This window comes from Carcharhinus amblyrhynchos, chromosome 10 (genome assembly GCF_965287045.1).
Source record: "Carcharhinus amblyrhynchos chromosome 10, sCarAmb.v2.hapA, whole genome shotgun sequence".
Classification (NCBI taxonomy): Eukaryota; Metazoa; Chordata; class Chondrichthyes; order Carcharhiniformes; family Carcharhinidae; genus Carcharhinus; species Carcharhinus amblyrhynchos.
The window spans coordinates 48,870,090-48,884,688 of record NC_137333.1 but is presented as its reverse complement, the minus strand read 5'-3'; the positions used below and the strand labels follow the sequence as shown (position 1 = coordinate 48,884,688).

General features: G+C 39.8%; 1 protein-coding gene and 1 pseudogene across 8 annotated transcripts in view; both read left to right on the top strand.

Moving 5' to 3' along the window:
• LOC145348921 (protocadherin Fat 3-like) overlaps nt 1–14,599 on the top strand; it is a 567,559-nt gene that overhangs the window by 286,772 nt on the left and 266,188 nt on the right. For all 8 annotated transcript variants that reach the window (XM_080197003.1, XM_080197010.1, XM_080197006.1 and 5 more), the window contains one exon: nt 6,496–6,810. In XM_080197003.1, coding sequence (XP_080053129.1) covers nt 6,496–6,810 — 315 coding nt within the window. The remainder of the gene's footprint in view (nt 1–6,495; nt 6,811–14,599) is intronic.
• LOC145349588 (U2 spliceosomal RNA) lies at nt 5,128–5,287 on the top strand (annotated as a pseudogene).

Below are 14,599 nucleotides of genomic sequence, written 5' to 3'. Positions count from 1 at the left end.
TACATATCAAGGTTGATATAATATATTTGATTTCAATGAATATTGACCGCATTATCTCTTGAAAATTAACTACAGATAAACTTGTAATTCTGTCACCTTAATGAGCCAGTTTTGGTACAAGAAGCCCACAGCAGAACATTCAGAATATTGGGCAGAATTGTAACTGCCAAGAGAAGGTGGGTTCAGTTGCAGCCACGTCATTAACAACCCAAAAAGTGACATTGAATCAGGAACCCGACATGATTACTTCCAACATTAACTTGATGGGTTTATAGGCGAGCTTGGAATCATTGGGTAAGCCATTAAAATGGGCAAAAGCACAATTGCCTCAGAATTTAACAGAGTTCAAGCTTTAATGACCAGTGCATACTTCCCCAATTTGTGGAGAGCCTGCCAGGGTGAACGAGAAAAGGCTCAGCAAGGAGTGCCACTTCAACAAAGCTGACAGGCTGTGAAGCCTCCAAACAGTGAAACTAGATAGTCACAGCCATGCCTTGACGAGAGGTTACCACTCACAGCACATCTTCTGAGTGTGCATTCTTACTGTTTGCAGGTAATCTCCAACTTGCAAGTCAGTTCACCTGTCTCAGACTTTATTTATCTTAATTTGAAGTTGCCAGCTGTCAGTCTTCACAGCAACATGGGAACAGTTTATACTGCTCTACTTTGCACCTCTGATGAAAGGCAAGTGCAGCACAACATGAAAAATTCCATCAGCAGCACTTTCTGCCTTCTCCTTATGCAGATCCGCTGGACAGAGGTGTTGGGTGCACTGATCCAGCTCAAAAAATACAAGACCCCCAATATAGGATCTGCAAGCAGATGATCAGCTCTCTTGACATATGTGAGCACAAGTACTTTGGGAAGTTCAGCTTTCATGGCTACTTGTTTCTGACATCTGTAGCCTCCTAGGACAGGGCATCCTTCTAAGTAAAGTAAAAAGTTTAATTAGTCACAAGTAAGGCTTGCATTAATGTTGCAATGCAGTTACTGTGAAATTCCCCTTGTCACCATATTCTGGCACCTGTTCGGGTCAATGCACCTAACCAGCACGTCTTTCAGACTGTGGGAGGAAATCAGAACACCGTCAGGAAACCCACACAGACATGGAGAGAACATGCAAACTCCACACAGACAGTGACCCAAGCTGGGAATCAAACCCGGGTCCCTGGCGCTGTGAGGCAGCTGTGCTGCCCACACGTGGATTAGTTGGACAAGCATTTGTAGTCGCTGACAAGGTGGCTCACTGGAAGTCTCTGCCAGGTTCTTTGCCTCACCCTGCTAATCTACGTCTCTCCCGGCAAGCAGAGAATGCTAAAGCTATTATTGTCAGAAATGGATTGGGTATAGAGAAAGAAGGACAATTTTTGTTGAGGGTAACTGTGAGGCATGGGTTGTGAGATGCCACAAAAACGAGGGGAATTGAGCTTTGGAAGTTCAGATGGTGATGTGAGGAGGTGGATAAAGAAAGAGAAATTAGTAGAGCTGGAAGATTTATTGGTCTGGACAGTGTTGTGCAGGAGACTTCAAGGAAAACAAGAGTGTGGAGTTTGCCACCTGACAGTATGTTACACCATCATTTTTGTCTTCCTGAGATCTTTGAGCATCTTACATCACATCATCCCGCTTCAAGGGATCAGACATGTACTTCCCAGTTCTTTGACCACTAACATCCTTGGCAAACATCACCTCCTGCAATCCCTTAGATCCCATGGGAGATTCGCCAGGTAATAGTCTCTAACCTGGGAGAAAGGCTTCCCAAGTCTCCATTTGAATCCTCTGAAAGCTGAAGTTAGATGACTCAATGTACAGTTCAGCCATTTCGCCCCCTGCTAGAATGCTTTGCGCTAAAAATCCTACACATCATTTTGCCCACCCACTCTGACCAGGAAAGTTGAAATGGGATGTCAATGCTGTGACTGAGTGAAATAGCCACGACAAATCACCTGATATCAGCTTGCATGTTGCTTTGATGTCTGTTTTCAAGTTGCCTGCAAAGCATGGTTTTACATGCTTCACTACGTCTCCTAATAATGCAAACCTGGGCTATCATCTGTAATGTTAAACTTGCATCGAAGGTTCAATCCAGCCTTGAGATCGTCAGAGGCTCACTTCAACGTAGGCTGAAATGCAGTAGATCAAGAATAATTCGTGGACTGATCAAAAGTTGTTGAGTACGTATCTGTCAGAACTTGGAGCTGTCAGTCATCCCCATCTCCCAGTGACATGCTTTCTCTGAATATCCAGATAAAACTAAAATCAGGTTTCATGTGGTTTCAATGCTGCTGCCAATCAATCAAAAGATCCAACATTTGGTGAAAACAATGCTTAATATGAGCCTTTCAACATTTTTCAGAGGTAACTTTGAGAAGACCAAGTTACCTCTTGGCTCTTCAAATATATTTTATTCGTATTTTATTATGCACCCTACAATAGTTATGAAATTCAATTGAGCAAAGCAATCAGGGCAAAACATAAAAGTGATAAATTTTAAAGGGATTATACCATTACCTAATATTTTCAAAGGTTTTAGCACAAGTCATGAATTTGAAGAGGACCTTTCAATACTATTAGACAGAAGCTGAAAACTAGCATAATGTTTTCTTACATCCCTTGCTGTTCACCATCAATATCTGTGTGTAAAGAAATGGGACAGCATGCCCATTTGATATCCTAGGTAAAGAACTACATTTTCTGGGTGACATGCAGATATAGATTGGTTGATATATCTATCTATAGTGAGTTAAGGCAAGCACTACTTATTTTCTGAAAATAATGAAAAAAAACAGTCCATGAATGCAACTTTTGAAAACCCTTTCCAGATTGCTCCACAGCAGATATACACACACATCCTTTGAAACTTCTAATGTGGAAAATCTACTGAAATGAATGTACTGGGAGAGCACCTATGTCATTGTTCAGCTCTCTGCTTGATCTGTATTCTACTTAACTGCAAAATAAATATGAAGTTAATATATAGATATAACAAGCAATTAAAAAGACAAAAAGTTTGCTGACTACTTGGAAGGATTTGAAAAGCAATAGTGAGGCAGTCTTACTGCAATTGTCCAGAACTTTGGTGAGACTATACCTGGAGTATAGGTTTCCATCCCCAAAAATGGATGACCATGTCTTAATGATGGTGCAACAAAGGTTCATTGGATTAATTCCTGAAAGAGAGGATTGACCTCTGAGAAGAGATTGGAGAGAATGGGCTGATACTCTCTCTGGAGTTCAGAAGAATAATAGTTAACCTCATTGAAACAAATGAAGTTCCATGTTAAAAGCTTAAGGGGAATGATATTCAGGAAACAGGAATGGGAAAAAAATGGAACACTTGGGAAATAATTCAAACAGTTGGACAATATAATTCAGAATAATACATGTTCTGCTAAAATGAAGAACAACTGATCATAATAAAATACCAGGGACAAAATTCACACTTTGAAATAAAGTTGATACTACACAAGGGTAGTTAAGTTTTGTATTTTGAATTATCATATTAAATACCCTGTGTCTGCGGGCATCAATGTTCATAGAGGGGTCCTGAATTCTGCTTGGAGGTAGGGGGCCTTAACTCTTTACTTTAAGGCTGAGGCACCCTTTAGAAATGGCATCCCATCTCTGAATCCCAGCTGTTCTGGTGAATTTAGTACATCCCTATTCCCCAATCCCAACTGACTATGTAATCCTCGCCAGCACTTTGAAATTGAGAAAAGACCCCTCTGAATCCAGAGGTGCTCATGTGATCCAGCACTCTGCGATTTTGGGAAAATTCCACCCGTTAAGTGTATTCGAGGCTGCGATCAATAGATTTTTTTACTCTTTGGGAATAAAGGTATATGGATTCTAGCAGGGAATTGCAGTTGAGATTGAAGATCAGTTATAACTTAACAGACCCGCAGAGCAGGCTCAAGGGATTATGTAATCTTTTTTTCTGATGTTCATGTTCTTTACATGTACCTGTATTCCTAAATACTACCTGGCATAAAAAAGAAAAATGTCTTGTTATACAACATATTTTATCATCTCAAGATGCCCTTGAGTGCTTTAAAGTCATTGTAGCCCATCTGATTCATTTAGAAAGTACTGTCAATGATATTAGTGACAAATGCTTGACATATTTTTATAATATTTTTCTAGCTCCTCTAAAATAGTGGAAAAATGATTTGGACAAATAGATTAAGCGCTGTGCCTGCTATTATCACCAACAGCAGGTTCAGAGCTATTATATCATCTAAACCTGATTAGATAAATGGCTGAGGTAGTCATTCACTGTGACAACAGTACAAATATGGTTTGTGATATTATTTACCTGATCAATTCAATGATTTGACTGCACACGTTCAACCTGGAGTAGTAAAAAAAAAGCTTTGAGTATCTCATTTACATGCTGGTCCTTAGCGACATAATCCGTAGGCACAACATTAGTTTTCAGATGTATACTGTCAACACGCAACTGTACTTCACCACCACCTCTCTTGATTCTTGCTAAATTATCAGAATGTTTTTCTAATACCCAAACCGAGGTAAGCAGAAATTTACTATTTAATAAATTAATTTAGCATTGGAAAGACTTGAGCCATTTTTTTGGATCCCCTTTCTGAACTCTCTTTCGAAACTAACAAATCTATTCCTCTCCATGGCAACAGTCAGAGCTAGTCTGTTTGTAACCTTGATGTCACATTTGATCCTGAAATGAAGTTCTGACTCATATATTTGTGCCATTACTAAGACCGCCTCTTTCCAAATTGATACCCCTGTTTTTGCTGAAGCCCTCCTTGATGCCTTTGCAACCTCTAGACCTGACTATTCCAATACATCCCTGATTTTGTCTCCCAGATTCCCATCCTCCATAAATTTAAGATCATCAGACACTCTGTTGCCTGTGTCTTTACTCTCACCAAAATCTGTTTCCCTAACACTCTCTGTTCACTGATCCCGTTCAAAAAATCTCTTCATTTTAAAATCCTCATCCTCTTTTTCAGATGCCTCCATGGCCTTGCCTTTCCCTATCTCTGATCCTCTCCCGCCGCACGACTCTACAAAATGGCTGAACTCTTCTAATTCTGGCCTCTTGTGATTCTCCAATTTTGATTGATCTGTGATTGGTGGCCGTGCCATTAAATACCTTGGCCCCATGTTCTTATCAGCTTAATGCCTGATATGTTCCTTATCTGGGGACCATATATTAAATTGATTTTTGGAGCAGGGAGATGGAATAGGGGCTTGCTCCATCCAGAGAAGTCTCTCTTAACTCGAATTTGTTTATTTGGTTTGACCTAAAAGAGGCCAAGCTGTGAAATATCTATCCATAACGCTCTGTTTGACCTTGCTTTCCTACTTTAAGATACTCTTTGACTAATCTTTTGGTTGCCTGATCTAATATTCCCTAGGGCTCAATGTCATATTTTATGAAAAACTAAAAAAACCTTTAAGATGTGAAGCACCTTGAGACACTTCATTATGTTAAATATGGAATACGAATGTACATTGTTGTTGAGCTTTTTGTGTTTAAAATGGGAATTGGGGCCTTGAGAAGCAGAAGAAAGTTGATGCACTTAAAATATATTCAATGCAAAAGGGTACAGAGTAAATTAGGTACATTATTATGTTGATTGTATTGAATCATAGAACTCCTACAGTGCAGGAGGCCATTTGACCCATCAAGTCTGCACTGACCCTCTGACAGTGCATCTTACCCTTTCCCCGCCCAATTTCTGTAACCCTGCATATTCACCATGGCTAATCCATCTAACCTACATATCTTAGGACACTAAGGGGCAATTTGGCATGGCCAATTCACCTCGAGGATATGTAGGCGGACACAGGGAGAATGTGAAAACTCCACACACCATTACCTGAACCTCAAATTGAGCCCAGGTCCCTGGCGCTGTGAGGCAGCAATGCTAAACACTATGCCAGCATGCTGCCCTGGTATAGGGTTAAAAATAAAAATGCAAAGTAGTGAATGATTAATGGGCAAACAAAAGGGAAATGTATTTTACTTTTTAATTTGTTTTAAAGAGTCAATATAATAATAAAGCTAAAGCTACCTCTTGAAATTTGGTTTTTATTACAGAAATATTAGAGTAGTCAGCCCAGGATAACTGGAATTCCCCAGAGCTACCAACAGTTAAGCATTATTTATTATATATTGGGGCTTTACTTAGCTGAAGGCCAATAATTAGGAATTTGTTTTATCATGCACATTTCTTTGCAATATGTTGTAGTGCTGTACAACAACAGAATAGATGTATGATGTAACTAGATAATGAGGAACAGAATGAAAGCAAGCAAGTAAAACATACTGTTCAAAATCACTATAATTTACTGTATATCAAACTCATTATTTGAATCCATTTGATATTATATTGTACCAACACCATCGGTAAGATGTGAAGGATTATTATTGAAACATGTCTGGTGTAGTGAATGTAAAAATGATCAAACCTCATGGAATTCATGTCTTTATCTTTTTACTTTATATTTTAGGTGTGATTAACACAGCTGATATACTTGACCGTGAAACAACTGCATCTTACTGGCTTACTGTGTACGCGACTGACCGTGGAGTTGTTCCATTGTTTTCAGCCATTGAGATCTACATTGAGGTTGAAGATGAAAATGACAATGCGCCAATAGCATCTCAACCGATTTACCATCCATCCATCATGGAAAATTCTCCCAAGGATGTTCCCATTGTTCAGATTCAGGCCTATGATCCAGACTCTAGTTCTAGTGATAAAATGACTTTTAGGATTACAAGTGGGAACCCCCAGAATTTCTTTACTATTAATTCCAAGACAGGTAAGTCTCTTTGATTTTCCTCTTCTATTCTGAACTTTGAGAACAGTCACTTGAAAACTAATTTTAAAGCACTGACTACTCACTGTTTTATACATTGGCGTGCCTTCTTTGCTGCTAACTCAGATATGATCTTAAAGAATGAAGGATTGCATTTCTCACGTATTCCTTCTGTAATACTTGATTTATTATTGTCATATGTATTAGCATACAGTGAAAATTATTGTTTCGAGCATGCTATACAAACAAAGCATACCACTCACATTGTGCTCATGTGATCCCAGGACATTATTGCACATCAGTGAGTGCACAGGGAATTAACCTTCTGATGGGCAATTATCTTGCATCCAGAACCATCTGATACTCAGATTTAAATATGAGACACCTCAGATGGTTCCAACTGTCTTACCAGAAAAATTATTCAGGAAATTGTAGAAGAATGAAAACCACTCCGGGATAACTGTGCTACTGATGCTCCCATAATCCCCCCACTGGATCTCGAGACTACCCCCTAACCTCCAGCACCCCCGATTACACCTGACTACACATCCCTGGCTACCCTACAGACCCCCTGACTACCCCCTTGTCCCATTGTTTAAGAAGGGGAACAGAGACTTTGCCGGGAATTATAGACCGGTGAGTCTTACTTCTGTTGTGGGCAAGGTTTTAGAAAAAATTATTAGGGATAGGATTTATAGTTATTTGGAGTGTAATGAATTGATTAGAAATAGTCAGCATGGTTTTGTAGCGGGTAGGTCGTGCCTTACTAACCTTATTGAGTTTTTTGAGAAGGTGACCAAAGAGGTGGATGGGGGCAAGGCAGTTGACGTGGTATACATGGATTTTAGTAAGGCGTTCGATAAGGTTCACCATGGTAGGCTTCTGCAGAAAATGCAGATGTATGGGATTGTGGGTAATCTAGGAAGTTGGATCAGGAATTGGCTATCAGATAGGAGACAGAGGGTGGTGGTGGATGGTAAATATTCATCATGGAGTACAGTTACGAGTGGTGTGCCTCAGGGATCTGTTTTGGGGCCACTGTTGTTTGTAATTTTTATTAATGATCTGGATGAGGGTATAGTTGGGTGGATTAGTAAATTTGCTGATGACACCAAAATTGGAGGTGTGGTAGATTGTGAGGAAGGGTGTCATAGTCTGCAGGGAGACTTAGATAGGTTGCAGAGCTGGGCCGAGAGGTGGCGGATGGAATTTAATGCGGAGAAATGTGAGGTAATTCACTTTGGTAGGAGCAACAGATGTGTCGAGTATAGGGCTAACGGGAGGACTTTGAATAGTGTGGATGAACAGAGGGATCTAGGTGTGTGTGTACATAGATCCCTGAAAGTTGGGAATCAAGTAGATAAGGTTGTCAAGAAGGCGTACGGTGTCTTGGCGTTTATTGGTAGGGGGATTGAATTTAGGAGTCGCAGTGTAATGTTGCAACTGTACACTACTCTAGTGCGGCCGCACTTGGAGTACTGTGTGCAGTTCTGGTCCCCGCATTACAAGAAGGATGTGGAGGCGTTGGAGAGGGTGCAGAGGAGGTTTACTAGGATGTTGCCTGGTATGGTGGGGAGGTCCTATGAGGAGAGACTGAGGGATTTAGGGTTGTTTTCGTTGGAAAGAAGGCGGCTAAGAGGGGATCTTATTGAAACATATAAGATGATTAGAGTTTTAGATAGGGTGGATAGTGATAGCCTTTTTCCTCAGATGGAGAAAGCTAGCACGAGGGGGCATGGCTTTAAATTAAGGGGGGGTAGCTACAGGACGGATGTCAGGGGTAGGTTCTTTACCCAGCGGGTGGTGAGGGATTGGAATGCCCTGCCTGCTGCAGTTGTAAATGCGTCTAGTTTGGGGGCGTTTAAGAGATCTCTGGATAGGTTTATGGACGAAAAGGGATTGGTATAGGCTAGTGGGTCATTGTTTTTGTAACTGGTCGGCGCAACATCGTGGGCCGAAGGGCCTGTTCTGCGCTGTAATGTTCTATGTTCTATGTTCTATGTTCTCCACTCCTTGAGCAAGAGGAGGGTGAAATGTGGGGCTTGGTTCACATTTGAACTATGCTGGCTTTTCATGCTTAACAATAATGGGTTTGGTTCAGGTCAGTGGTTAAGATTTTTTAAATTCTCAAATCTGAAGCCAGCCCACACATTTGCATATTTACAAGGGGCAGGCAGTCAACATAGTGCCATGAGGTGAATTTGCAATTTAAAGACGTTAGTGAGGTTGGCAGCTTCTAATCTAACCTGTTTTACAGATTTAACTGTGGCCTGCTGGACTTTGCAGGACTTGGGAATGCAATGAGCTAAAGGGGGCGTGGGTGAAGTGAGGCAAGAACGGCTTTTGGTAGGGGGAGGGTGTGGGGAGGTAAACATGTATATGACATTCCTTGTGGTCCATATAAACGTGGTCGCATGTCACCCAAGTATCTCCCCAGCCACAGCCCAGAGTCATGCCTGACTGGCAAACCATATTGGGAACCATTTTAATGACAAAAGATATATGTGAGGAAATCCAGACTTGCTTGTTTCTGTTCAAAGCTCCACCCTCCCCTCCCTTCACAAAGCAACTCCTCCCTGTAATGTCCAGGCCCTGTTGGCTATCAGCAGGGATTGGAGTACAGGCATCTTGTACTGTACTTGGGATAATGGCTCACGTCCAGTTACACTGGTTTAAAAATGTTACTGAGAGCTTTAATTTGCTGCCTGTGTTTAGTTCTTGGAAGCGTAGTCGTATGTCTGTGTTGACCTATGTCCCTCTGAACATCCCCCTCTCACCTGCCCCTACTTCTCCTTTGTCTTCCCACATCCTGACATGGAGGAACTTTCATCAGCAATGTAATAATATCCTAGAGCAGAACAATAAGCCTGGCAGTGGATTTAAGTGTGTCTGAGCCTAGTCAAAAGCAAAAGGTACTGTTACTGTTATGTTATATAAGGGAGTCAGACAAATGGGTACATTTTCAAAGATCCTCTTCACAACTGGAGTGGAAGGAAATACTCTCACTTGTCTTCAAAAAAATTGATTAATATATTACAATTTAAATCCTGGCATCAATAAATTAAAATTCTTTAATGTAATAGTGCATTGCACACTATTCCCACTATTAGAGACTTAGTATTAAAAGCTGGGTTTCAATTCAATTGTTGCTGTACTGCTGTCACTAACAGTAGCTGGGTGTGTTGTGAAAATATTACTTATTTGGCAGTTCTAATTAGAAACTATGAATTAGTATCTTGCACAATTTGTATAAAATATGTTTCAACTTCTACATTTAACTAAATTACATGAAAATATCATTAAAAATAAACTCTTCCCATTGAAATTAGTTTAGAAGTTTTGAAAGACTTGTGGCATATGAAATATTGATTGAAGTTTCAATCTTTATGACCGATTGAGAGTTATGATTGACTGCTTCCGATCATGTAAAAGTCAAAACCATTCACCTGCAGATATTGTTGTATTAAGCCTGTGGTTTCCTTCATGAAGGGAACATTAAAAGGTTAAAAAAAAGCAATCCTCTTTGAATCAAACTAATTTTGATGCAAATTATACTTTTAGGGTCATTTTGGCAATTACCATCATGATTGATGTTTAAAGTGTTGACATTACATTTTGCCTGTGCAAAGTGAGTGACAGACATTTCTAAAACACTCCAGGATTTGAAGTATAAATTGTCAAATGTCAAGTCCTTTGTCTAGTTCACATTAATTGCAGTGTCTGACCATCTTCTACCGAAAACGAATTTATACTTTTAATTAAGTTCAGTCATGATGATAAAACGCAGGAACCTTAATAATTAATCAACATTTTCATTTCAACCAAAGCTCTTCAGTACAGTTTTTAAGTTGTAACATAGTTAAAGTTGTTTGCAAATTGAAGATGACAAAAATGGTCCAATAGACTGAAATCCCAATATATGTTAAAAATAAATATATTTTGTTTGGGTTTCGGATGGATTTTTTCTTTTACATTTCACACCGCTGCACTGATGGCATTATTTAAACGCTTGAGCTTCAAGCAAGCTCTCATACGACGAAGGGCATGAGACTAGAAAGCAGAATTTTGGAGGGGAAAATTGGATTTAGGAGCAAACTCAGTGCAGTGAATTTAATTCCTTTTTTCTCCTGTGTAATCCACATGAGCCACCCCTTGAGCAGAACTGTTAAAACTTTCTATTTTGCTCAGCTGTAATTAATAACTAGAAAAATACAGTACATTGTAACTTACAGTTAGCTTTTTTGGCATGATGAGGCAAAATGTACAGACAAATATGAAAAGGTGCAGCATGGAACTAGTGTTCCTCAGAACAAGGAAAATACTCTAGTAAAACTTGACAACTGCCCTACAAACTGATGAGATATTTCAATCATGTGGAGAATGGCACATTAAATTTAATATTTTGTACCAATACCAGGTGTAATATATAATGTTCTTGAGGAGTTTTTCTCTGCTCCTCTCTGTATTTTTGTAAATTCATCACCATGCGTCTCCTGTATCAGTTTAAATGAGCAGCAGTTTTGGGATTTGGTTTATGACACTATGGCAGAACAAAGAAGATTAACCACTTGCCCTTTGAATTGTCTTTTATAGCATTGTGAAACAATGAACAAATATGCCCACGGCTTTTTAGTTTGATTGCCACTTCATTATTGTTTAGTATTCTTAGTTATAATATAAGACTTTGCAGTTGTAGATGGAGCGCAACCAGAAAAATGGTCATTTGCACTGAATCAGTATTCAAATTCTGCTATTAACTATCATAAAGACTTGGCTGGATCTTGGAAAAAGTCTGGTACTAAAAGAGCATGACAGTTTCCTTAATAATTTGCACATTTGAAAGGAGCCTATTAGCTGGATCAGGTAGTTATTTAAGATCATTATCCAGCTTTCTTGAGATTCTCTTGTATTACCACCTAAAAGGAGCAGTATCAATTTTTTATTACTATTTTCTGCACACACAATAGAGGGACCATGTTGGTTAATAATAGAAATGTGCAGGTAATTGAGAGTCTGCAAATTTTCACTCAACACATTTGATTCAACAATATGCTGGGGCAAGAACAATGGCAAGCATAATATAAATAGCAAATATTATGTAATTTTACTCACTAAAATAAGGAAATGAAATTTAAATAACAGAAGTTTAGCAGATTGTGCATTGAGATTATTTGAACAAGGTGCCAAAAGTTACAAGAAACACAATTAAAGACTTTGGGATTTTCAGGCTGCGCTTGCCCCCAAACCAGAAAATCCCGTCTGTGGTCTGCCCCTCGCCCATGATGATTCCTGTGGTGGGCGGAATGGGAAAATTCACACCTTTTGTTACTAAAACCAGCTTGTGATACATTATTTTCTCCAATTGCAAAGTGTTTTAAAAACAAGCAATAAAGTCAAGTTAATTGGAATCATCGAATTGAGCAACGTTGCCACAAGTTATCCCACCCTCTGAAAATTGTAGTCAGACACTTTCAGAAGTATGCACTACCATATCATATATAGCTACTATCCTTAATCTGAGGATTCTGATCAACTCACTTGAATTTCTAGTAACCAGAATTCTTTTTTGGAATTACTGCACCATTCTCAACCTGCGAGGCTTTGTCTGACAAAATTCTGATGGATATTTGGGAACATTGGGTAGAATTTAATGCCTCCCCTCTCCCACTGGCAAATTTGGAGGTAGGAGGGCATTTTATTTGGGGTTGGGGGAGGTACGGAGTAAGGACTCTGTTGCCTCCCTCCAATTAAATTGAGCACAGCAAGACTTGAGGGCAGTTATTTGGCCCAGTTGATAACTAATTAAGGGTTTCATCCCACTACCACTCATATTCAACCAGTGGAGATGCCATATAAAGCATCAGGGTACCCAGTGCTTGTGACCTAGTGTAAAAGGATTTTTTTGAGGTATCTCCCAGGGGTCCCTGTATTTAGTTGACCTCATTCAACCAATACATAGATTGTGAAAGACAGTATATAATTAAAGAATGAAAAGGAATTTATTTGCTAATGTATGCATCAAGTGAAAGACATAGTCAGCGAGAAGTGATTGTCCTCTCTGACCTAATCTCGCAATTTATAAAATTATTATTGTTCTGAAAATTTCAATATCCTGCTCAGCCTTGTCAATGAGACTGGAGAGTCCAATCACAATATTAAATGTTATTACCGTAGCCAATAATATTCCACCTGTCAACAGGAATAGGAGATCGTTAGCTCATTGCCCCTATAGGTTCCTTCCCCATTACCGAGGAAACCTAACCCACGTCAATTCCGATGATGAAACCCTTTGCTTCCAGTTGTGAATCTATTTGGCAAAAAGAGTCATTCTCTGCCCAAATCTGGTGCCTTCTTATCAGAGAGACTTCTCCAGCTTCGCCACCCATAAACAAATCCATTCCCTTACATACCAGCTTTAATAAACTTGATTTCGCGTATCCAAAAACAGATGACAAGCTACCTTTCTGTGCTCCTTTGTTTTAAAAGAATTCAGCCTGTCTACCACTGTTTCCCATCATGTGCATTCAGAACAAAGTTGACCAAGGCGCGCAATACATATATATTGAAAGTACAGTTTAAGCTTATGCTACTTGGTTAATTTGTGGTTATACAGTTTATAATACCTTTGCATATTTTGTTCCAGGCACATGGTGAATTCACATTTTATCCTTAAGCAGCCTTAGCCTATTCTACTTATTATAGTAAAACTAAAATGAAGGGCCTCATACTAAGAATTTTACACTATCCTCATTACCTAGTATGATGGGAGAGCCCCTCATTCAGAGGCACTCAGCGTCTGATTGAGAGTTCTGGCATCAGGAACGGGAGGACCTGTGAAAGCTCACCCTTGCCCTTCCTGAATCCACACACACCACACTATACCACACCACATACACTTAAGCCTTCACCAGGGAGAGAGTATGTATTATAGGCAGCAACCACTGCTCCTGATGTTGCTGCTGGTAATGGTGAGCATTACAAGGAAATGCAGTATAGTATAAGGGTGTTCAGAATTGCAAGGGTTCATGTGGGACTGGAGAACAGTATCACCCAAGTGTGGTGTAGGGAGATACATGACAGTTGTCAGGATGCAGAATTGTAGGCCGCCTCAGTGGGAAGCGAGCTCCTAATTTGGGCTATACATTGCATATGTATAATGTGCTACTAATGAATACTACTGTTCAACCTTGCAAACTTCTGAACATTTCCATGACGTACTAAACAAGCCCTCATAACTATTGAATGAACCCAGAAATGAAGAAGCCTGGGAAGGAATCTAAAAAAAGAATGAAGGAACAGATACATGATCTGTCTGAAGTGCTCCCGAACCAAAGAGACAGATGGAGATCACCTAAAAGAATCTCCATTGTAGTCTCGGAGAATGATGGGCGAAAGAAAAATCTGCTGTGCAACGAACAGACTCCACCAGAGCACATGAAGGTCCATTGTTAATACCCATAATTTGTAGAGTCAAAGGACCTAGCAAGGGTGAGCAAAAATTCAGTTAAGAACATAAGAAATAGGAGCAGGAGTAGGCCATCTAGCCCTTCGAGCCTGCCCTGCCATTCAATAAGATCATGGCTGATCTGAAGTGGATCAGTTCTATTTTCCTGCTTTCTCCCCATAACCCTTAATTCCCTTGTCTATTAGAAATCTATCTACCCGTGACTTAAATATATTCAATGAGGTAGCCTCCACCACTTCAATGGGCAGAGAATTCCAGAGATTCACCACCCTTTGAGTGAAGAAGTTCCTCCTCAACTCCGTTCTAAACTGCCCCCCCACCCCCTTA